The 23,829-nt window shown below is 51.1% G+C and overlaps 10 protein-coding genes across 10 annotated transcripts; 6 read left to right on the top strand and 4 right to left on the bottom strand.

The window, feature by feature from the left end:
• Positions 1-2,493: 2,493 nt before the first annotated feature.
• On the top strand, positions 2,494-3,760 carry PtrM4_109540 (glycoside hydrolase family 16 protein; the record flags this gene model as incomplete). Its single annotated transcript, XM_066107848.1, has 3 exons — positions 2,494-2,557; positions 2,638-3,053; positions 3,101-3,760. 3 exons carry the CDS (start codon positions 2,494-2,496, stop codon positions 3,758-3,760), a joined length of 1,140 nt encoding a protein of 379 aa, XP_065962297.1.
• Positions 3,761-8,557: 4,797 nt separating this feature from the next.
• On the top strand, positions 8,558-9,412 carry PtrM4_109530 (uncharacterized protein; the record flags this gene model as incomplete). The annotated part of the gene is made up of 1 exon (XM_001935816.2): positions 8,558-9,412. One exon carries the CDS (start codon positions 8,558-8,560, stop codon positions 9,410-9,412), a length of 855 nt encoding a protein of 284 aa, XP_001935851.1.
• A 788-nt stretch (positions 9,413-10,200) lies between these two features.
• Positions 10,201-11,072, top strand: PtrM4_109520 (methyltransferase type 11; the record flags this gene model as incomplete). Its single annotated transcript, XM_001935817.2, has 2 exons — positions 10,201-10,348; positions 10,462-11,072. The coding sequence occupies 2 exons, from the start codon at positions 10,201-10,203 to the stop codon at positions 11,070-11,072; spliced, it is 759 nt and encodes a 252-aa protein (XP_001935852.1).
• Positions 11,073-11,150: 78 nt separating this feature from the next.
• PtrM4_109510 (RNA-binding protein Puf family, translational repressor) lies at positions 11,151-12,119 on the bottom strand (the record flags this gene model as incomplete). The annotated part of the gene is made up of 2 exons (XM_001935818.2): positions 11,151-11,911; positions 11,960-12,119. The coding sequence occupies 2 exons, from the start codon at positions 12,117-12,119 to the stop codon at positions 11,151-11,153; spliced, it is 921 nt and encodes a 306-aa protein (XP_001935853.1).
• A 339-nt stretch (positions 12,120-12,458) lies between these two features.
• On the bottom strand, positions 12,459-12,972 carry PtrM4_109500 (LSM1, Small nuclear ribonucleoprotein (snRNP) protein; the record flags this gene model as incomplete). The annotated part of the gene is made up of 4 exons (XM_001935819.2): positions 12,459-12,576; positions 12,626-12,755; positions 12,810-12,870; positions 12,925-12,972. The coding sequence occupies 4 exons, from the start codon at positions 12,970-12,972 to the stop codon at positions 12,459-12,461; spliced, it is 357 nt and encodes a 118-aa protein (XP_001935854.1).
• Positions 12,973-13,679: 707 nt separating this feature from the next.
• On the top strand, positions 13,680-14,447 carry PtrM4_109490 (hydrolase HAD superfamily; the record flags this gene model as incomplete). Its single annotated transcript, XM_066107847.1, has 3 exons — positions 13,680-13,910; positions 13,960-14,286; positions 14,361-14,447. The coding sequence occupies 3 exons, from the start codon at positions 13,680-13,682 to the stop codon at positions 14,445-14,447; spliced, it is 645 nt and encodes a 214-aa protein (XP_065962296.1).
• A 1,889-nt stretch (positions 14,448-16,336) lies between these two features.
• PtrM4_109480 (uncharacterized protein) lies at positions 16,337-16,510 on the top strand (the record flags this gene model as incomplete). The annotated part of the gene is made up of 2 exons (XM_066107846.1): positions 16,337-16,393; positions 16,448-16,510. The coding sequence occupies 2 exons, from the start codon at positions 16,337-16,339 to the stop codon at positions 16,508-16,510; spliced, it is 120 nt and encodes a 39-aa protein (XP_065962295.1).
• A 212-nt stretch (positions 16,511-16,722) lies between these two features.
• On the top strand, positions 16,723-18,925 carry PtrM4_109470 (ARG80, Regulator arginine metabolism; the record flags this gene model as incomplete). Its single annotated transcript, XM_066107845.1, has 5 exons — positions 16,723-17,202; positions 17,369-17,681; positions 17,729-18,274; positions 18,322-18,684; positions 18,921-18,925. The coding sequence occupies 5 exons, from the start codon at positions 16,723-16,725 to the stop codon at positions 18,923-18,925; spliced, it is 1,707 nt and encodes a 568-aa protein (XP_065962294.1).
• A 401-nt stretch (positions 18,926-19,326) lies between these two features.
• Positions 19,327-22,341, bottom strand: PtrM4_109460 (DUF1421 multi-domain protein; the record flags this gene model as incomplete). The annotated part of the gene is made up of 3 exons (XM_066107844.1): positions 19,327-19,566; positions 19,681-21,283; positions 22,157-22,341. 3 exons carry the CDS (start codon positions 22,339-22,341, stop codon positions 19,327-19,329), a joined length of 2,028 nt encoding a protein of 675 aa, XP_065962293.1.
• A 29-nt stretch (positions 22,342-22,370) lies between these two features.
• Positions 22,371-23,320, bottom strand: PtrM4_109450 (Mpv17-PMP22 domain containing protein; the record flags this gene model as incomplete). The annotated part of the gene is made up of 3 exons (XM_001935823.1): positions 22,371-22,784; positions 22,846-23,121; positions 23,183-23,320. 3 exons carry the CDS (start codon positions 23,318-23,320, stop codon positions 22,371-22,373), a joined length of 828 nt encoding a protein of 275 aa, XP_001935858.1.
• Positions 23,321-23,829: the final 509 nt, after the last annotated feature.

Genomic DNA, 23,829 nt, shown 5'->3' with positions numbered 1-23,829 from the left:
TCTTGGGCGGATCGTCAGGGTGAGTGGTGTGGGTGGGTTTGGTGTCCGTATGGGGACTGGTAGGCTTGGTTTTCAGAGGTTGGAGAACGGCTTGCGCGGTCGATCAATCCATTGTGGGCGAGGCTGATCTGATCCCTAATTAACATTGTCCTGTTGCGGTCGCCGACTTATTCTTGCCATCAAGAATTGTCCTGTACACGCCAAGTCGTAGGTGAAAACTCAAGAAGCTTGGAATTAGTATCGAGCGTCTATATTGAGTTCCTCGGGTCTTGCGTTCGGCGCAGGAGTGGCTGTTTACGGATACGAGAAGGAAGCCATGGGCTTGAACACGAGGTCTCATGCAACAGCTATTTGTGGTATTTGATGATGGCGGTTTTCTTGTCCACTGCAATCTATCTACGTAGACTGTGTGTGTGTTCGGAGCAAAGGTCTTCCACAGTTAGTATGTTCCAAACGAGCGGGTGAAAGAATCGATCGACGCTTGCGTGAGCCTATGAAGATGAGGTGAGTTGTTCACACGCATGAGCGGATCCGTAAATACGGGCTCTGGCAAGACTTTAGTGTTGCAGTAGCCGGAAGCACGAGCTCGATTGCACCATCTTGTCACGTGCAAAACTCGCTGAAAGTATTCGCCGTAGTCCACACCACGGAGAAGCATCGCAAACCAGATGAACCTACATGCCCAGTCCAGCCCAACTTCGCTTACAAGTCTTGCATGGAACCCTTGGAATAAGGAGGATGTAACGTTAGCATGGAAACAACGGTACACAGCTATTCACATGTTCAAGACGCGGATAAGTTTCTTTCCTGGAATAAAAAAAAGAAGTTTCCTCCCCCGGATTTTCCATCCTTCTATCGCTAATGTTGCCGCTGCGCGACTATGTGCTGTACAATTTACCCAAAGAGTCAGGACGGCCGACACGACACTGACAGAGGGCAGGCGTCTAGCTACTGATGGCCTCACACCAAGGTATAGCAGGGAAATTACATACCGGGATTGCGGAAATGAACGACAGCCGTTACCGGCGGTGCGTTCCCCAGCTTTTCCCGCGCACGAGCCAATCCGAGACGGGCCATGACACAAGTAACTATCACAAAGAGCGCATTGTTGAAGTTTCAGTGTGTCAATGTCAGTTTTGACAGCCGCGGGCTTGGATGGGTGCCGCGGGGTTTGTGGGAGTCGGGATACAGGCTGAGGGCGCGAGTCACCGTTTCTGTGGTTGTTGTGCTGCGTGGGTTCCGCATGTTGCCGGCCAAAAGGGGCATACGGCATAAAGTAAAGTGGGTGATGCCAAGGAGGCAGAAAACGTGACGACTTGGAACTTACCTCACAACAAAACCTCAACGTCAGCTCAATGTAGCAGGCCACTCCATGCTATATATCCTGTCCTCGGTCACCTCTCACATCAGCATTCAATTAGCCCATTCATCCACCCCACAGAAGTTTGCAGAAAAAGCCTGAGCGAAGATGAGAAAAACTTGTAATGCACACAAATACCCCTGCCGTCCCTTCCGCCTGATGATGGGGTGCAAATCTCCTGCAGGAATTCGTACAACCTTGCTATTCAAGCGGTACAAGACGGCAACGGCGCGGCAGGGGCGTCGTCCTTGTGCGGTGTGATTTGTCTGTATTTCCCCGCAGTATTCCAATTGGCAGCTACAAGGTGGGAAGGATTTTGCAGGATGCATGGCGCTTGGAAGGTTGGACATCCCAAGACTACACGCGCTTCCATGGCACTTTATAGCACGGAGTTGATGGATCTGGGTAGGAGTTCAGGAGGCGAGTGGGCAGGGCTGAAGAGGCAAGGGAGTGGCCAATCAAGCAATTGCAGGTCGTGTGACAGCAGCAATGGAAGACGCGCATTTTGCTTCCGAGCCTCTGAGGGGGGTGTTGGAGGGACAGGGAGGGTGCAGGCCTTCCTTATCGCGATCAGTACGCGTCGTCGAGCGGATTGGCAGACGCGCAAATGCACGAATGAGCGGATGCATGGACAGATACCGTACATTCACAGCAAACAAAGACTGGGTTGGCAGTTAGTTTGTATAGCGCGCCGCTAGCCGTGCAGCTGATGAACCAGAAGGTTGCATACGAGATGCTCGTCAACACTACACCTCTTAGCCCAGGCTTGGGACGCTACTGGGCGACCCACCAAGCGACCTCGTACACGTTATTTCGGTGCCATTGACGGGCGATCCCTGAGGAAACAGCGGAGGCGCCCAGACCACCTAGGCGTCGTGAGTGGTTCCTGCGTCCGTAAATTGCTCTCTATTGGGCTTGCGCGCCGGCTTTTGCCTTTGCGAAAGGGAAGCAACACTGCTTCATCATCAGCCATTGCGCTGCCCACCTCCCGCCCTCTTTTACTTTTGCCCCGGCCTTCGCAAATCCATCACACACAAGCTACGCCGCTGCTCTCTGCGTTTTTTCTTTTTCATCCAACCAGTTCAAACACTAGTCGTTCGCTATAATATAATTTTTTCCTACTACCGCTCAACATGGCATTTCGCAGTACATGGGGCGCCTTGCCGTGCCTCTTATTATTGGCCTTGTCTCGCTTCTGTAAGCTGACCTCCTCGCTTCTTACCGCGATGTCGCCTCGCGCAATCAGTCTTTAAGGCTTCCAGCTGACTCCCTTTTAGCGAATGCCGCCTGCGAATGCGGTTACTCTGTCAATTCGACAAGCGATCCTAATTACGCCGTCTTTACCGAACTAGTCGAAAATGACTTTCTACACACTTCAACAGACAACTTTCACCAAGTGGGCTGGGCGCCGCAAGTTTACAACGTTACCCCCGCAAATGCCAGAGGACCGTTCGGAAAGAGCATGGAACTGGAGAATGTCATCGCAAACCCATTGAAGGATTCAAAGGCCTGGTCGGGTGAATCGAAGCTTGGTGGGGATGCAGGACTCCAGCTTTGGGTGCGCGGCCAACATCAAGATGGCTATGTTAGCGGTTCTGAGCTTGTGTCACTGCGTAACGACTCGTTACTTGGAAGTTTCCGCGTGGGCATGAAGCTGTCAAACTCTTCCGGAACTTGCGGCGCATTCTTCTTCGTACGCCACCCCTTTGCGCTATAAACAACTTTGACTAATCATCGCAGTACCACAACAACTCGCAAGAAATCGATATGGAGTTCCTATCTCACCAATTCAACAACTCCCAAGGTGCTGTAAATCTCGTTCTCCAAAGTCCGGAATCCGTCAACCACGGCTTTGCCGCTCAAGGAACCAATGGCTTCAAGGTCGAGCGACTCAACTTCCGACCGGACGAAATGTTTCACGAATACCGATTTGACTGGACCAAGGATGTCGTTTCTTTCTACGTGGATGGACAGCTGCTCAGCGAAATTCGGGATAATGTCCCGACCGACAGCGGTAGCATCTTCTTTAACCACTGGAGCAACGGTGACCCATCATGGTCTGCTGGCCCCCCGGATCGTGACACCGTCATGACCATCTCGTACATGAAATCCTACTTCAACTCTACGGATACCGAGCGATCGCAAAACGACTACAAGAAGCGCTGCCCAACATTCGACCCAGCCAAAGTGTGTGCTATCCCGAGCCAGACGACCATCCCAGACCCAAGCAAAGGCCCAGAAGCAGCAAAGACGTACTTTTTCTCGCAAGATAAATCCACGAACAAGACACCAGGCCAGAAGATTTATTCTGGAAGTGCTACGAGCACCTTTGGTAGTCAATCATGGTCACTCGCAATCCCAGTATTCGTCGCCCTACTCAGCGCAATACCAGCGTGGTAGGACATCCGCATTTTTCTCTATGACACGGATACCTTTGCACTTTCCACATGCTACAGTTCATTTCATGTCTGCTGGCGTTTCGAGAATTGGTAACCTTTTGACGAGCATACGACCACCTTTACTATGGAGTTTAATACGGCTACCTTGAGCCTCCCGCCTACTACTTCTTTGGATACCCTCCCATCTTTCGGAGTCTTTCCCCTTCTTTCTGCGACATATTTACCGCACGACTTCTCATCCCCTTGTTGTTTTCTTGTATATACCCTTTTACCTCACACGACTGAGCAGCACGCCCAGCTTCTCTCTTTTTGCGTTCGCCATTATCGGCGCCCTTTTCTTTTCGGTTCTTCTTTTCTCTCCTGTACCACTTGGACGGGGATCTTTGTCAGCGATTGGAAGGAGCTCCCCGCTGCGGCTTTTTGTTGCTTTGATTACCAGCTTTCTTTCTTTGCATACCCGCTCCTCACGGTTCCAGCAACAACCGTATTTTTCTTGTCTCATTTTCCGCAGAAAGATTACATGGCAATGCGCGTTTGCGTTTGAAAACAAAATGGCCATCTTATACCCTGCCCTCGAATGCCGTATCAAAATATCTCCTCCGCAACCTTTTGGTAGAAAAATAGCGGAAAATTACATCTATTAGCATAACGAATTAACACCAAAAAAACCCACCATCATACACACACCAATACAACATAGATCATATCTGAATCACATCGTATGTCGTGTTGTTCGCGTTATTGCCCACTTCTCCTGTTCTGCTCCTTTCTTCGGCTTCTCCGGCCGGAACCGGACTTGCCGCCTCACAACTTGCCGGCGGCCCCGTCCGTCCGGATCACGCCGTGACAAAAGCAAGTACGTATGCCAACGCAGCCCTGACCCGTGTCAAAATCCAGATTAAAATAGCAAGTAGGATTAACCTTTGGGGCTTTACTCTTTGGACTGTGCACCATCAACAAATATGTTTGCTGTCTCCTTTTCCCATGCTGCTCTTTCCCACATCCGCTGTTGTTGGTATTGCGATCAACTGGTTAGCTTCATTCTTCCACACCCACACAGGCACACACTTATATACGTGTACCGAGCGAATAACGTCATCGATGTCATAGGCCCCTTTTTTTGCTTCCACGTCGCTTCGCTTTACCCATTTCTAGCTTGGAAGGTTGGAAGATTGGAAGAATAAAAGATGATGATGCAAAGAAATATAGAAGATGAAGGTTAGTACAGAGAGTAACTGGCTAGCTAGTTCTTTCCCAACCGGCGTGTTTGACGTTTACCGTACCCGAGACCAGCGTGTCGAGGCAACTGGAGATGGGCGCGGGTGGGAGTGTGCTGGCGATATCGTTGTCATCAACGTCATCGTTGTGCAGCGCTTTGTTCATATGGGTGTGGGTGTGGATATGAGTGTTGTTTTGCTACTGCTGTGCACGTGGTTGCGATGGGTGCGTGGGTGGACTACTGCTAGGCTGAGAGGGGGGCAGATGGTGGAGATTGAAGTTAGATGAGTAAGGGAGGAAAAGGCTATTTGCGATTTGTATTCCTTTGCGCTATCGGCGGATGTAGATGTGGATGTGGGTACTGGAATGGGGGATACCATACATAGATAGATGGGGGAGAAGCGGAGGCACTGATAGAAGACTTATCTGGGCTCGTGGGTTAGGTGAATAACTAGCTAGAGGGGGAGTCTAGAACCCTTAGTTTAGAGTTAGTATTATTATTATTATTATATTGTTGACCGTTGTGTTGTGATGTCATGTTATTATAATGATTCCTCTGTTGCTGTGGTGCTACGAAAATGCTAGATAAAGCTTGCATATAGCATGCATTCACCTTTACTCAACTATCTTAAGCAGCAAGGACTGGGTGACTCACACGGAGCACTTGCTTGCTTGATGCAAGTTCATGCTGTACCTCATTGTATCTTCGGGACCCCTCACTCCTTGCGCCGCGCCACATGTGTTCTCGACTCTCGACTCTCGATTCGTCCCCTGTTTTTCGAAATGATAAGCTTTTGACTTGGGGCGCTAGGGCGATTAGAAAAGCTTGTTTACTGCTAGCGGCGGCGCTTACAGGTAGTAGGATATATCGTGTTTATGGGACTTGTCTCTTGTTTCTTGATGTTGTTGCGAGGGTCAGCTGTAGGTGTTTTCGGGTAGGGTTTTTTAGGCGGAGGGTAGAGTGTACCGAGGCGGCTTTTTGGGTTGGGAGTACGGTAGGGTACGACAGGATATGGGGAGATATGGGGATATACAACTAGAGCTGTGTTGTTTGTGAGCGCAGCTGTCAAGGTAATAGTCATGACATTGAGTCGTATATCGATACAAAACTGTAGAATGGAGGTTTAAAAGAGTTGATACTGTTATTACTGGATAGTACATTCTTCTTGCTAGAGGAGGATTCGTTAAGGTTGGTCACACATCTGTCCATGAAACACACATGATGCTCACTTCGCCCCTTTGCGACAAACACGCGTCCTACGCTCCATACTATCATGGGATGAGACACTCTGCTCACACAGGATATATATGTTGCAAACGGGCCAAGTAGTGAGTACTTTCTACACCAAGAAGCGCTCCTGCAGCATCCGGTTCAGGGTCCAGTTGCCTGCATTTGTCACCCCATCAAGACCGTAAACACAGCTTCGCCCAGTCGATTTCTTCACCCTCAACGCTCTTTTGCAATCAATCATATAGAGCGCGCTCTTTTGGCGTTTGGCCCATTCACTTCTTATCTGTCACTTTCCTTACACGGCGTGTTTCTTACACCCTGATACACTTCAAGAAGCGGGGTCGACAGTCGTACGACTTTTTTTTGTTGCTGGTACGCGCGTCTGTACTTTTTCGCAAAATATCACAGCTACAGGTCTACCTTTGCGACATCTCCATTCACGCGCTGGACGGATCCTGTCGGACGAAGACACCGGAGCTTTCACAGTCAGTCGCACCCGCCGTCCTCAGGGCAATCGTAACGGGGAGTCCTGTCGCAACACGTAGTACACAATGCGGGTCTACGCAATCGTTGCTATCCTCGTTGCGCTGGTAGCATGTAGGCCGTATGAGGAGTCCTTGTACCAGCAAAACTCTCCGACAAGCATGATGGCGAGTCCTGCTTCAGCGCCGACTTCACTTGGGCCTACTATGACAGCTATAGCCAGGCCAGTCAGCATTGGGTAGGATATGCTTCTGCATGTGAGTGTGTAGTAGATACTCACATCTGAATAGGCTTCGTCAAGCACCACGTGTTGCGCCATTCGGACAGCTGCCTGCTCAAGAACCACCAGTTCCCGTCACAACACTGCCAGTTGTAGCTCCGGCTCCTCAACAACCCGCGAAACCAGTCCCTGCCATACCCGTTCCCGCCGACCTCAATCCAATTCCAGCACCAGCTCCAATTCCAGTTGCAGCACCAGCACCAGCTCCGACAGTCGTTTCTTCGGTCAGTCTTATCTTGTCAACCGCTACCACCATTCTACCCGACGCAGTCGTGCCCGCTGTATCACCCACAACTGTACCGATAGCACCGTTTAGCAATGTGCCCTTTGTCACGGTGGTATGGGAAGAGACTTTCATCGGCGGAACATTTTCGACCTGGGTACCATATACAGTATCCCTAGACTTCAAGCCTTCGACAGTCCATGCTCCGTTGCCAGGTAAGGGTGGGATCGGGTTGGGTACGCTGACAGGCGAGATCGGGCATACTCAGACAGTCGTTATAGCCGCTGCGCCAACGCAAGTAGCCGCTGCGCCAACCGCAGGGGGAGTCTGGATCAGAGGTGTCGCAGCTGCAGTCGGAGTCGGTATTGCGGGTATCGTGATCTAAGAGTTCAAATCAAGTGAAAGGGGATGAAGAAATACAGGCCACAATAATGTGAAGGAAGAAGAGACGTCCAGACCTGCCCTGGGGTACAGATTTCAGCACACATCCAGTGTCAACCATGACAACGGAACGACTTATGAGACATGACTCGTGTACGATAGCAAAACCAGACAGAAATGAGACTACGAGAGATGGTATACTTGACGTTGCACCATATCGCGTGAAATCCGAGCGAAATGCGAGAATTCCACCCCGGCTCCCTTGACCGACTTTCGCACGGCGTTGACAGACACCAATCACGCCACCATGCCGCTTCAAATGTCGCACACCGGGTAGGACCCGTCCTTATCCATTCCCAACGGGGCGCAGTGTAAGTCCTGTGCTCAACAATTGTAATTTGAGCTGCATCAGCCGTAGCAAGAGCAAGGAGTTTTGATGACCCCGCAAGGCTGATCCAGCGACGAAATCTGGTGACAAAGTGAATGGAACAATCATCGTTCTGTGCAAGGAGATAAGATCGAGCAGTGTGGTCATGATGAAATTATATCTAAACCGCTAGGCCTTCGAGACACTGAAGAGCGCCACATGAACCGAATTGGTGGAGTGATGCCAAGCTGTTGGTGGCGCGACCTTTCCCAAGTCACGCTATCTGCATACGATGTCGTTGGGCCCGACTCCTTATCGTTGAAACCGATAACGTGATGACGCGCTGGATGTCTTAACATGTTCATGACTCAATCTTCTCGAATGACTTTGTATATAAGAGCAAAGTAAGTTCCGTGTTGGGAGAAGCATATTCAGCCGCAACAATACAATCAGCCACTACGACAACTACCGTTAGTAGTCGACAACAACTGATTACCCGATTGAGAGAGATCAAGTTGTATCAACACCGATAATTTACGATCAAGGCTTTTACGACAAGCAAGAGTTTTTGTACCAATTGGCACTCAACATCAAGAGCACTACATCAACCACACGATGACATCTGCATACTACTTCGCAGCGCACTTCAACATGCCTATAGCGCGGACAAACGAACCAACACTGATGTCTACCACTACGCTCAACAACCCATCACCCTTGGACAAAGGCGCCATACCGTCTGAGAGGCCTCACCCATCTCAACAACCTCGAAACCGCTTCTCGAGAAGTGATCAAACAGACTCCCTATTCTTCCGTCTCCCCGCCGAACTACGAAACCAAATCTACGAAGAACTCCTCTGCGCCGGCACACCCAGCAGCAAAGCTCTAGCCACCGATCCCATCAACGCAGTTGCTGGGAAATCCACCCCAGTATATCCTGCAATTCTCTCAACCTGCAAAAGAATACACGAGGAAGCACAGGACCTACCATACACAACCCACATCTTCAACGCCCACGCCTCAATTCTCACATCACTGCCTCATCTCATCTCGCCCGCGAAACCCGTCTTGAACACCACCCACATCAGCAAAATCCGTCGCTGGAAACTCAACCTCAGACTAGATACTGATCCGCGGTTTTCAGCAAAAAGTGTCACGGCAGCTTTTACGGGTGCGGAGTACTTGGAAATTCACGTCTGGCAGAGCATGTTCAACGGGTGTGATGCTAGTGTGTTGAGACTCTTTTGGGGGATTAGGGGCGTGGGTGTGGCCAGAATTACGGGGTGTGCGGATGAGGCGCTTGCGAGATGGTTGGAGGAGAGAATGATGAGGCCATGGTCTGCGAAGGAGGATGAGGGGTGTATGTGTGAAGAGGTGTTTTGTGGGAAGTGTGGGAAGAAGGTTAGTGGAGGTGAGATGGAGTGGTTTGTGAGAAGCGAGAGGGATGCTTGGACGTTTGGGAATCGTTGAGGGGGGTTTACGCAGATAGAGGGGGGTTCTTTTCTTTTGGGTTAGGTTTCTATTGCGGTCATATATTAGATGGTTCTTATAGTCTTTTCTAAAATACATGACTCTGCTCTTACGTTACCTTTCTATGCCCTCCCAGCGCTCTTTCTTAAAACTGGACACCACATTGTAATAGGAGTGTCTCATTGCCTTTATTTACGCATTTTTTTCTGTTCATCCTTACATATATTGTCGCTTCCACCATCTGCCCATTCCGGTTGCTTGATACGTGAAATTATCTCTTCTCTCAACCTTTGAGTGCTTAACGAGTACCTATACCGGACATTATCGATATGGCAGCGCCACCAGGGAGAATTATTAACGACACCCTCAACTAATAGACATTAAATCGCCATATCAAGCACTTCATTGTTATTAGACAAGTTTTATTCTTTCTGCACTGCCACATTCTGTATTCTCGAATATGAAGTTCGTCTACACAATCTCTCTATCCTTCCTTCCAGGTTTGTTCCTGGGAAGACATGCCCAGCGCGCGGCCTGATTCAGTAGTACTGTGTTCCGTTGGGACAAACCGTCAAAGGCTAAAGTACGAACTAAATTTTCTGTTAAAAACGAGTAACAATATGCTCACATCCAGCTCCATAGACTAAGTCGCAATTCCACCTTCAGACTTGAATCCGAGGACTCTGCCCCGCAACCCCACTCATCATCTCCATGCACTACACCACGATGACGCCACAACCACAACCAAGGTCACAATCGAAAGCTCACACGCCAAACCAAAGACAACAATGTCTTCGAACCAAGAAATCAACAATGCGCGCTTCAGCAAAGAAGCGCTAGAGTGGGATTCCAACAAGAAGCACGTCGAAAGCACTCAAGCCGCGCTCGCCGCGATACAAAAATACGTGCCAGCATTCAAAGATGGTCGGAATAAAGGTACATTCGAAACTTTCACGAATACTCCATTTAGATAGAAACTAGCTATACATATATATGAAAGAAACCCACCAACAAAGAAAGATACTAAACGAACTAACCCACCCCAACAGACCTCGACGTCCTAGAAATCGGCTGCGGCACCGGCCTCCTCTCCTTCATGCTGGCCCCGCGCGTACGCAGCCTAATTGGCGTCGACACAGCTTCTGGAATGATATCCGCCTTCAACACCAAGCTCGCCGACCTCGACACCTCACACCAGAACCTCACTTCCGTAAACCATTACCTCACACACCCCGATGAACACGAACTACAAAGTGCCGCCGCCCTCCTCGCCACCCAGCGCGGCGAGACTGCTGAACCGCCGTACTCGTACCGCTTCGATCTCATCGTGTCGCACCTGACGCTGCACCATATTCCCTCCATGCCGGATATCCTGGCGACGATGATGAAATGTTTGAAACCGGGGGGTGTGGTTGCGTTGACTGATTACGAGGATTTTGGGCCAGAGGCGGTGCCGTTTCATCCGGTGGAGAAGAGGGAAGGGGTGGAGCGGCATGGGATTAAGAGGGCGGAGATGGAGGAACTGTTGTTGGGGACGGGGTTTAATGAGGTAAAGGTTGAGGAAGCATTTGTGTTGAGGAAGGAGGTTGAGGCGGAAGATGGGAAGCCGGCGAGGGAGATGGATTTTCCGTTTCTCATGTGCTTTGGGGTGAAGAGTTAAGTGTGGGTGATGAAGACAGTTGAGGCGCGCATGTTTTCGGTAAGTGGGTGTATGTTTTTGTGCCATGTGTTATCGGTTTTAGAGATCTTTTAGTAGGTCATTGACTGCTTTGGCGGCGAAACGTTTTCGTTCTGCTTCTGACATGCCCTCTCCCATCTCTTTGATGGCTACCATCTTTCGCATCATGACTTCTAAATCTTCGACCTCTTTATCCCCAGGTTCTGTGCTTTCGTCCCCATCGTATCCCCCAAGCGCACCCTTCATGTCGAACAGCTCCATATTCATCTCCGCCTCTTCTGCTTCAAAGCTCGCATCAAAGCCCTCTTCGTCCTCGGGAAAGTCTAAGCTTTCCCATTCTGCAGCCTCAAGCGCTTCACGCACTCGTTGGACTCCCATAGCCTCACCAAAATCGTTCTTGCCCTTCTTTTCCGAGTCGATGTATTCGAAGCCGTAGTCCATGGCAAGCTCTTCCCATTCCTCACTGCTCTTCTCCAGATATGGTGTCGTAGACTGCGGCATCGCGATGGCTAAGCACACAACATCACCGTCGTATCCACAGGCGCGTTCAATCACATCCGACACGGCTTGCATGGTTTGCTTTATCGTTTCCAGATCGCCCGCCTCTACCGGTCGTTTGAAGCAGTATATCCACGCTCCCAGTGCGGTGACGACTTCGCGCGCTTCGGGCTTTGTAAACTCTGTGCGCCATTCCACGACGTTGGATAGCTCATCAACCCATATTGGGATCGTAGCAGAGTAGTATTTGGTTTCGAGGCGCCATTCGTGCGTAAGGCCGGCGGTCGTTCCGGAAGTTGGCTCTGGGGCGGAACCTGTAAGTTCTGTGCGACATCAGCAAAACACTCAAGATCGATGATGATGATATTCACCCTTGAGCAGCGAAAGGACACCAGAATCAGGTGCTCCCACTGCAAGAAGGCGTCGTGGGTTCTTGATATCCATTTCGTTATCCATTTTGAGTTGTGGTGGAAAAAGTGTCGAGTTGCGTTGCGGAGTTCTCGGGGGTGAGGTCTTAACTTGGCCTTTCATTGTGGGGTAAGTGTGCAAGAATTGGAGACATGGCAACCACGTCCAGTTTGCGTTGAGTAATCATTGCGCAAATTTGCCTCAGTAATATTACATGTAGTAAAAGGCAAATGTGCATGACGAAAAAGCGCGCCTTCATTCGCATCCCAAGGTATCATCAATTCTGTAGGCCCTTGCTATCTCATTCTTCAGCGTATGTCCAGCAAAAGCGATCTGGTTGCATACCTATCCCTGCATTCCGTACCCAAGTTCTCCAGGCCAAACTGCATCCTCGGTGTTCTTGCGCATTGAGTAGCTCGGTCTCTAGCCATGTCGTATTCTTGCTCGATCCCCTCATGTGTTTCAACGACCGCCGGCACCACCGCGAGTGCTGGCCCTTGCCCTATTGACTGTCGCCCTACCACGCGCAAGACCAACACCGCGACCCCTCGTGCCTCTCGATCGGAACATGGGCGCGTTTCTAGTATCTGTTAGCACACGTCCATATATATCAGCCCTGGCTATCATACCTCAACATATCTGGGACAATGAAGTATCGGACATGACTGCCCCTAATGTATACTTGTTCCAGATGCGACACGCGACCGTCGCGGGCAGTCACGGTTATGTCCTTCAACTGAACATTCATGTTGTCCTCAGCTGCAAGCCGTTAGCCAGAAGTGTACAAGTTATGACAGAAACATATAGGCATACCCTCGATAAGCTTGCCGCGGTAGACCTCACCAGAGGTAATCTCAAGCGTGACGATGTGGCCCTGCGCAGCATTAGTACAAACTTCTGGCGGTCTGCAGTATATGGGAGACATTACAGCTGCCTCGTTGAGGAGCTTGATCGGAATGCCAATAGTGCTAGTCATTTTTGCTGTCCAATATGCGAGTCCTCAATGCACTGCGTTTTTGGGTTCGTTGGCGTAGGATGTCGTAGAAACGTTTGGTTCAAGTCGCGAAAACCGGTGAGTCGAGCCGTCGAAATGTGGGACCGTATCTGCGTGGGAACTAGGATAGTTTGGTCGCGCAAAGTATAGCCTACTCGATCCTGGGAGTACTACACGTTGTGGATTGCGTAGCGTGAACGCAAAGCGCATGCGCGTAGTGATATAGTCCACACAAAGTTGAGGTTGAGCTTGGACCATGTCTTAGTCATCCGTACCTGTCTCCGCCATTGAGTTCCACCTTCACTTGAGAAGTCTAACGAACGGAACTATCTTTGATGATGTACATGTCAACCGGTGTGCATATGTAGAGTAGAACAAGTCTACAAAGAGATCAGTGTAAGTTCGCTATATGCAAGTGTATGGAGTTGACATGTTGCTTTCTGTTTCCATAGTGGAATAACACCCATACCATAGCCTCTTAACGTACCATGCAAATTAACACTCAAGCTGAAATAGACGAGATGCTTTAAATCCCAGGGCATATTCTTGTCGCCCTCCATTCGGGAAAGCTGTATTTCGGAAAGTCTCGGAACCGTCGGAACAAACACGTTTTGACCTGCATCAATAAGTTAGGCGACAGAGCGCCATGCTTCAGTCCGGCTCCTGCACCTCCCGACTTGCATCCTGCAATGAATATATCAGGGACCCTCAACGTGTTCCGCCTGCTAAGGGAACCAACTTTGTGCTTACCTCAGCATACAGTCTCGACCTTCAATCACCTGCCAATTCCTCTGTCAAAAGCATTTCCAAGAAAGGATGGCGCAAATGGGCAGAAAGAAGCCGATATTCGAGCGGTAGTCCTAGACAAAGACAACTGCTTCGCCGTTCCACATACCAACGAGATACACAAGCCCTATGAGGTAGGCGCAAGCTAATCTAGCACACCGTCACCTGACTAAAAATACAAAGGACCATTTCCAGCGCCTCCGACGCGCATATCCTGGCACAAAGCTGCTCATTGTTTCAAACACAGCCGGTACCTCCTCTGACAAAGACCATGCCGAAGCTGCTATTCTGGAAGCCAATACCGGCATCAAAGTCCTGCGTCACTCGACCAAGAAGCCTGGCTGCAAAGAAGAAGTCATGGCTTACTTCACGGCGCATCCAGAGTCTGGAGTCACAAAGCCTGAGCAGATTGCAGTTGTGGGAGATCGTCTGAGTACAGACATCATGATGGCAAACCTGATGGGTAGTTATGGTGTTTGGGTCAGAGACGGTGTGCAAGGAAGGGGATTCGTAAGTCATCTCATTATCCAAAAAGAATTACAGGGTATTGCACATTGTGCAAACAGAAACTGATGATGCTTTAGTTTGCGAGGATGGAAGATAGGTTGCAGGGATTTCTGTTTCGAAAAGGATATACTGCGCCAGATCCGAGTGACAATCAATTTCAGTAGTGCAATCAGGGGCTCAGTCAAGAAGATGCAGCATGCCAGAAAGGGCCTTTTATTTTTTGGTACACATAGGTCTTTAGAGAAGTAAGCCATTGTTCTCTTGTGATTCAAGGCCGTTTGCGGTATCTCGGTGTGGCGTTGCTCCTTTGTCCTTTTTCGTTGACGAGATGCTCATCATAAAGTGTATAACAACCAACAACATGACTCGTCGCTTTTTTCCATCATCTAACTCGACTCAAAACAATCTCGCATATTGATATTGTACGTTTGCCAAAAATCTGCCCTACATGATCCCGCAGCTAAAATAACAGAACCTCAGCCTACAAGAAGACGCGCTACAAATACATTCCAGGGGAACCACAACCTCTGACGCATTTGGGAAGAGCTATGCAAGGAGAGCCGATATTTGTCATAATCTGGGTATGTGCCTCACCGCGACAAGGTGCCGAAAGCTGACCATGAAAAGAGACTTATCGTACTGCTGTTCTGCACGGGCTTCCCCTATTTTGGGTACGAAATATACTTCGCCAAGGATAGTTTCGCTGTTCCTAGGGTTGCAGTGTGGTTAATGATAACTATGGGATTCGGGATTGTGGGGTCATTGTACCAGATGATTGGCTTTATTTTTAAGGCACCATTTTATACGGGCGAAGTTCGTGTCGAGCAAGGTCAGTGAAATCGACATGGACCTGTATTTGGCGTAGTCTTTCATTGCTGACAAGGTTTCAGGTGGCCAACGTCTCTACTGGGTACCCATCTCCAACCCTGCCTTTGCAATCTTACGGTCGTTGTCAACAGTGATGGCATTGTATCTTGTCGGCATCGTGATATTCAATCTTGAGGTCCTGTTGGTTTTCCCTCTCATCGTTAAGCAGCGTGCCTATTCGTACATATATCGAGAGCTCGCTACCCCGATGATAGGACCTGTGTTTATGACGCAGATGAGTAAGCATGACCAATGGTTACAGCAGGATGCAAATATGTGCTAACTCGTCATGTAGAGCAATTCGGTATTTTGATGTTAGATGGCTTTGTTACGCCATGGACTTGGATTGGAGGGGCAATGGGACACCGACTTAGTGAGCCTCTCCCATCTATGTTCCGTTGGGGATAAAAGGATATAGACGCAGTAGTAGTAGTAGTAGTAGTAGTAGTAGTAGTAGTAGTAGTAGTAGTAGTAGTAGTTGGACTCTCGCAGGCCAAGGGACAGTATCGAGGTTGCAGATTGGGTGAGGTGGTGCCACTGTGGTTATGTGGAGAAATAGTCACTGTGGCGTCAGCTGCAACGCGGCCGCGTGCCGGCTTGGACTGCTTACGGCATCATTGCATGTGCACCTGCGTCGCAATTAGTAATTGGTAATTGGTAAATAGAAGCGAGGCGCAGTGATTTGTACAAGTAGATGATTCGATGTTTATTAATTTGATTGCCTGATGGTGCCCCGCTCGTTCGTTGTAACAGCACATGCAAACGTGGCGCCTGTCGGCTTTGCGTCTTCGCACTAAATCGTGAATGAAGCCCGAAGCCCAACCACAACCGTCCAAGGAACGGCAACCGGCTGACTTGGGCGAATGACGACTCACCTGCACATGGGGCGGTGCAACCATGTCCACTGGGGCTGAGCAAGGCCATTGCGCTCCCTACTGACTGACGAGCGGCGCAAGGCATTCTCTCTCTATTTGACCTACATCTTCCTCACGTCAACAACATCTTGAGAATCAACCTTGACTGAACCTTGAACCTTGAACCTTCTCCTTCACAACCTAGAAACACAATAAACTCGCGCAACTGATAGTATGGGTGTAAGTTGGCTGTCCCCGTTGCCGTGGCTGCCCCTCCATGCCCCGCGTGCGTCATCGTTGGGGCTGACTTGTACCTACAGCTCGCATCCAAGATGGCGGCCGCCAATGCTGCCTCTGGTATGCCTCCGCAAGGCGGACCAGGAGGCTATGTGAGTACCCAAAATTCAAACGCGGCATTGTAATCACTCACTGACGTGACGCAGCCTGGGCAGCCACAGTACCAAGCGTACCCAGGTGCCGGTGCCGGTCCTCCCGGGGTAAGTTAAGCCAAAGCTCTTTCTTTTCTACTTTCTTGCTTGCTCTGCATCGTCATCACCTGTCCTACCCGCCACATATCTCTGGGCATTCGCAAGCCTTTCCGGAGTCTCCACATCGCCTCTAGTTTCCAATAAACTCTCCGCTTGCAACCTATCCACCTTGGACTTTCTCCGCCACACTTCATTCCTGGATTCAGCCACACATGCCTTTATCCAGCAAAATGGCGACCAGCTACAACGCCTATCAGCCCGGCGCTGTGCAGGCGCCTAGTTCTTACGCGCAACCACAGCCGGGTCCTCCTATGCCACCACGACCCAACTCGTACGCTCCTCCCCAGTCACCCTTCACACAACCACCTCCTCCAAACTACGGCGCATCTTCACCGTATCCCCAAGCGCAGTCGGGGTATAACAGACCTCCCCCGCCACCACCGGGCCAACAGCCTCAGTCCCCATATCCTCAGTCTCAGTCTCCGTATCCCCAGTCGCCATTCCCACAGTCTCCACAGGCAGGACAAGCACCACCAGCCCAGTGGAACCAGGCCCAGATGTCGCAACCATACGGACAGCAACCCCCTCAACTCTATGGACAGCACAGCCAGTGGGGACAGCCGCAACAACCTGCTTATGGACAACCACAACCACAATATGGTCAGCCTTACGGTCAACCCTATGGTCAGCCACCGGGTTACCAGCAAAATGTTTGTACCGATCCACAATATCTCCCTGCTCGACCTGTAAAACCTTTCCTCTGGCCAGTCTCAAACGCTACTCTTCTTTGCTATGGAATCCACGCAAGCCTACGATGAAAGATGCAGAGCTAGCAGAAAACATTACCAAGTCGGGTTTTTGCTAACTTTTGATTAGGGTGGGCCACCAGGACAACCTCCTCAGGGACAGTACGGCGCTCCTCCGCCTCAAGGTGGATATGGAGGCGCTCCTCCTCTACAGCAGGTCCAGGGTAGTCCCGCTGAGGTAGAAGGCTACAAACAGCTACTCCAAGCTTGTATCCAGGAAAAGAACCTTCAGCCCTTCTACCCGCCAGGCGACCCTAGAATCGCCCAGATTGCTCAAGAGGCTTCGTCAAAGATCAATCAGGTCATTCAACGCTGGCGCATCCAGAAGGAGATTGCCAATGATATTGTCAAGCTCGCATTGTACGACATTGTTCTGTACATTGGTAAGTCCTCCAATTCGACTTGTTTCGGCGATACTGACGCAGTGAAGACGACAGTGGTTCCATGCAGTTCGAAGAGGAGGGTAGCCGTATCAAGGACTTGCGCCTTATCCTGGAGCGAGTTTCTTTTGCTGCTACACTCTTCGACGCAGATGGTATCTCCCTTCGCTTCATGAACACTGATCTCTCCGGTGTTCGCGATCAGCAGGGTCGACCTATGCAGGATGGCGTCTGCACAGAGGCCCAAATCGAACAGGTTATGCGCGGTGTCCAATTCAAGGGCCTCACGCCCATGGGTACTGCTATGCGACAAAAGGTTATTGATGGTATAGTTCTCGATAGGGCGAGGAGTGGCCAGCTGCGCAAGCCTGTATTGGTCATTGCTATCACAGACGGTCAACCCGCTGGAGAGCCCCAGAACGCCATCTTCGACGCCATCTCATATGCCTTTGATACCCTCAAGGGCCTTCCTCAGTATGGTCGCGGTGCTGTCGCATTCGAGTTTGCTCAGGTTGGCAACGATGAGGCGGCCAGGAAGTTCCTCAGTAAACTTGACGAGCACCCCGTCATCGGCCCCGAGGTCGACTGCACTTCCAGTATGTTGTTGCATTTCCATGTATGATTCTTGCTAATGTAACTGTAGACTTCGAGAACGAACAAGAGGAGATGGCACGTGCCAACCCACCTGTAGACCTGACTCCGGACCTATGGATCATCAAGCTGCTTCTAGGTGCCATCGATCGCAGCTACGATAGCAAGGATGAGAAGACCAGCCAGGCCCCTGCTGGCTACGGAGCTCCCCAAGGACAATACGGAGCTCCCCCTCCAGGCCAGTACGGCGCACCTCCACAGCAATACGGTGGACCTCCTCCTCAGGGCCAGTACGGAGCCCCGCCTCCAGGACAGTATGGTGCGCCTCCTCAGCAGCAGTATGGTGGAGCCCCTCCTCCAGGTCAATACGGAGCCCCTCCTCCAGGTCAGTTCGGTCAGCAACGGCCGCCTCAAGGTGGTCCAGGCGGACCAGGCGGACCAGGCGGACCAGGCGGACCAGGCGGACCCGGAGGCTATCCAGGTCAGCAGCAGTACAGTGCTCCGCCTCCAGGTGGCAGATACTAGTAGCCAAGCCATGGCATGGACCTGTTCAGACTTTCTGCCGGGCAGGACGGTATTCTAATACGTTTGGAAGTGCCTCACTAGTGTGGGTACAGAATGTATCCTAACACGTATGGAAGGACTCACTAGTGTAGTTACCAGAATGGGAGTACCCTAATGACTAGTCAATCAATGATTCATCTACAGATTCTGTAAGACATGTGCCGTATTTCGATAATTGGTGATGTATTTCCAAGTTGATTTTGATTGTTGTGGAAGAAGCACAGAGCCACTGCCGACATGGTACCACGTATATCAGGCGAAACATGTTCATCTCGACGTAAACAAGGCTTTGTATGGCCATTCCTTTGTTGGCCTGCTTCTACTAAGCCTAATGTTTTCATGTTTCTAGTCATGTTCATTCGCTCTCTACAGAAAAAAAAATCCGAGATCATACAAAACACAGCTTCGCATCCCCTTGCCCCAAACCCTAAGAACAACCCAACAATGCCAGATTCCCATATCCCATCCATAACACCCACTCAAACATTACTACCTAGTACCCACACTCAAACCTCAACCTCTCCAACAACGCCTCCCTCGCAGCCTTGAGCTCCAATACCTCCTTCGTCTCCCTCGCTCTCTCCTTTTCCCTGTCCAACTTTTTGATCTGCTCCTTTTCTCGGGCTAGCTCGCGTTCTTTTTCTCTGCGCAGGGCTTTGAGATGGCGTTGTTGGTCGAGGATGGTGGAGAGAGGGCGGTAGTCGCGTGAGTGAAGAGGTGTGGATAGATGGTGCTGGTAGTGATAGGAAGACGACGACGAAGAAGATGAAGATGAAGAAAGCTCAAAGCCAACGCGAGATGGTGTCTTACGCCAACACATGTCCCCATGAAGACATGATTCACATACCAGACCCCCGTCGGTCCTCGCCGCACCACCAGGCAAGACACATAGACACTCGTCCATGGCTAACGTAGAGAGATTATACCACCCCCTCGCCTCCAACTCCGCCCTCGCTTTCACAACATCATTCTCCAACGCCCCACTCGCCTCCACCGCCGCCAGAAAACGAGCTTGGTAAGGCAACGCAGGTTTTTCTAATTTGATGAGGTTGGGTGGTTCACCACTTCCACCCACACCAACACCGACGCCAGGTCCACGTCCACCGAAGCCGAGGAGCGACAAGGCCGTTGCTGCAACATCGATATGGCTCCAGTGTTGCTCGTGGTGACGCTGGTACTCCGGCACAGCCACAAGGAACGCGCGCGCCCAACTCTTAAGCTCGGCATCTGGCTCACAACCGCCACGATAAATTTCCGTGAGTACGGCGACGGGGTCTTCGGTGCAGGTTATGGGGCTGGCTAGGTGGGATAGGGCGTGTGTTTTGCATTCTGAAAAGGACATTTGGGTTGCGAAGTTTGCGAATTGGATGGCGGTTAGGAGGGGTGTTTCCGTTGCAGTGGTGGGGGAGGGTGGTGTGATGATAGGGGCATGGGGTTTTCTGTCACTGGCAGTGGAAGAGGAAGGCGAGGGGCTGTATGAGCCTGTGTGTAGGAATTCCAGGAAACGAAGAACTGTTTCTGGTGAGGTTTCGTCGGGGAGTTTTAGAAAACGGGTGTGGCCTGCTTTGGCGAAGGCTTTGGGGATACTGGGGTATTCGGTGAGTTTGTCTGCTTCGACAAGTATGGGGATGTCTTGGTGGAGGAACTCTACGGTCTTTGTGGACGGGGGTAGTGTGCCTCTACGGGTTGACTCGAGCTCGTGGCGTCGAGAGCTGTATGTATGGACGAGGGGCTCACGGACACTGGGTGGCTGGGTGAAGAGGGACTTGCAGATATTGTCGTACCATTTGTCTACTTCACGAGCCGATGGTCCTTGGACGTTGTGGTGGCAGTGGCTGCAGTACCATGCCTCTTTATCTTCCTGTTCCAATTCATCCCGCCACCGCGGACTGTAGTATTCATCGTCCAGGTAGCACATCTTGGGTAAGCTGTGTCCGTAGTTGAGAGGTGTGAGCTCTCTGCCATGAGCGGCTGAGAGTTTCTTGATGGTAAGCATGACTTTGCCGAAATGAAAATCGTGACTGAGGCGTCCGTAGTCCACTTCTTCTTCCTTTTGTCCACCACAAGCGATGAGGAAGTACGCGTGAATCATGTGGTGGATTAGTACGGCGACGATATCTTTTGCCCGAACCAGTGAGTCCTTGTTGAGAATGATTGAGATGCGTTTGACGTCCGGGTCTGGTCCCAATCTATGCGTATATGTAGCCCCGGAGACATCACAACCCAAGCTGCTGATATCGAGAAAGACGGCATTCTTGAGATGCCCAGCGAAGAGCACCTCGTCCAGCTTGTTGAAGATTCGATATGGGATCTCCTTTCTTAAACCATCATCCTCAAGTGACTGAGCTCGTATCCGTATGTTCCTCAGCATTTCAGCAGCATCATCCCATTTCTGCTCCAAGTGGTCGACGAAGAAAGCCACAGCCCAGTCGATGTTCCAGCCCAGATCCCTATCACATCGCAGGAGCGGATCTTGAAGTCGTCTCGCGACACTTGACAGTGGACGATGATTGTCGCAGGGCTGGAAAGGGAGCCACAGATCCGGTTCCGAGTCTGAGGGATTTGAACGAGACCGCACGAGTGCTGCTCCAGCAAAGAAACATTCAGTGAGCGGGAGCAATGCGAGCTGATTGGCAGCGCCTGGCGTCATCAAGCTGGCAGAAGTGGGATGTCCGGATTGAATGTGAAAAAGTGATGGATAGTGGATGGAGAGATTCGAGAGGCGATGCAAATCATCATTATATAGTCTGATGGAACGGGAATCTCACGATGCTCGACCGTTGCCTAGCATAGTTGTTCGGCCCATGTTCCTCCATACTAACTCCGTTCAGTGCGAACCTAGTGATTATCAAAGCGAGGGTGATACAGTCGCGATCACATATTGTTTGTCAATGAGGATCCAAACGTTCGGGCCCGAGTAGTGTACGATAGGGCTCTATCCATTGGCGCGCCTTTGACCGTGACAATCGAGATACTTTGATAGCGTGACGTGTATCCGAAGCTATGGGCCCGGTAAGCTTCGGCGTGGCACAAGATGACATGGCTAGTTCCAACTCGTGTAGCACTGTGTTCGGCGTGATCTGGGCTGATGGCTGTGTGTCAGAAAATTGCGTTGGTAGGTAAGCGGTCTGATCTGCCGCTTCATACTTGACCTAACAAGTGTCAATATTCGCACAAATATCATCTCACATCCAACAAACGCCGGAGTGCACAATCTGAAAAGGACGGATCTGAGGTAAATAATACTAGGTATATTTCATGGAGCATGCTACGAACGCCAGTCGCGGCTCCAAGCATTGAACAGGAAAACAGATGGGATATACAGATCGCGTAGGAGGACGGAGAATGAAAGCGCACTAGATGCTGAAGCGCCTGACTGATAGCCGAATCTCTTTCCCCCGAGTTTGTCGTAACACATAAGCAAAGACGGGTCGGGTGAGCCTTGTTCTCGATGGTAGATGGTTGCTACCACCGATGGGGATATGACGGCGAAGGGGACTTCGGACATTATTGCGCCGTCAACGGCAGCCCTTGTATTTAGTAGCGGGGACGGTCGTCGGGACGGCCGTATTCGTCGACAGGAGGCCTTCCGCTTACTGAGCCTGGGCGACTGTTGGGGCGGCTGGCTGGACGGCTGCCCGGGGCCTGACTCCTTCCACTGCCACCACCGTCGCCGTAGTGCTTTCGCCTGAGAGCAGCTAACCTCTTCTTCTTGGTGTGCGCATTGATGTAAGTACCAATAATGAAACCGACAATGTTGAAGAAGGGAACCCAAGTCGTCTCGGGCAGGAATTGCTGGGCGAAGGCCAGGGAGATGGGTGAGACGACCCAGCTGACCTTCATGACGGGCCAGAAGCCGGCCTTGACAGTGGCCTTGACTTGGTGGAAAGTACGGGCGCCCGCGATAAGGGCCATGGAGATGAGGTAGACACTGTTCTGGATGGGCGCGATCTGCGACTGTCAGTGACCAGTGACCGACTAAGGTTCAACGGCTCCGCATGTCGGCACTTACGATCAAGTTGCTAGCGAGAATCTGCAAAACCTTGGCCTTGAGGCTCTTGCGCCCTTGGAAGAGCTTTTGCAGAGCGCTGATCAAGACGTGTCCAAGAGGCGCGCTGATGAGGGCGCCGTAGATGGCCATCTTGGGGACGCGCGAGGTGAAGTAGTGGCCAGACTTGCTCCTATCGTGCGCAATCCACGAGGCCAAAAACTCTTGCAGACCAGAAAGAGTGCCCGAGGTTAGCATCTTGGTGCGCAGCGGGTTGCTCTGCAACTGCTTGAGGTATGCCTGTGGTGCGCCCAGTCAGTTTACTGCGCTCCCATCACGTCTGCATTCGCCCACAACTCACTGCGAGGTATCCATTGGGACCGCCGCCTTTGGTGATGGCCTGCCCAATCTCGTGCATCAGGTCGTCCTTTCCATTGCCGGCCGCGTCGGCAAATGCGGCCGTTGTGTGAATCGTCTCCTTGTCGAACTTGACCGACATGGCGCCTCAATTATTTTCGACGGCAGCAGGCTGCGGATGGGCGCGTGTACAAGGAAGATACGGCGTCCGGGAGAAGGCGGTGGGGAGATTCTGTGCTGTCAAGCGGACTTGGGGATGGCTGGGGATGAAGGTAAACAGCCTCGGAGAGCGTCCGTGCTAGCGCCGACGCAGGATGCGGGATTCAGTGGAGGTGTCGTGATCTGACACGCCAGCACGACCTCGGTTGCGGATATGCAGAACTGCACTGTACACTGCAATCTCTTGGATCCAGTCTGACAGCCGTGGTTTTGGACCATTGTATCGACTCCATCGAGGCTAGTGAGAGTGTGGCACTGGGCTGATCGGACCTGTTCACCTGCATGCTTTTTGGCGGGCGAGCCGGAGAATAGCGTCGGAGGCCGCCGCGGTATTGGACTGCAACTCTGCATCGCCAGATGAGAGGCTCATGGCCAGTCGACGAGACTTCATCCGAGTATTTCATATGCAGTCGCAAGGATGGATAGGTTATC

The sequence above is a fragment of the Pyrenophora tritici-repentis genome, chromosome 5, assembly GCF_003171515.1.
Source record: "Pyrenophora tritici-repentis strain M4 chromosome 5, whole genome shotgun sequence".
NCBI lineage: Eukaryota > Fungi > Ascomycota > Dothideomycetes > Pleosporales > Pleosporaceae > Pyrenophora > Pyrenophora tritici-repentis.
This window is presented reverse-complemented; position numbering and strand designations above follow the sequence as displayed.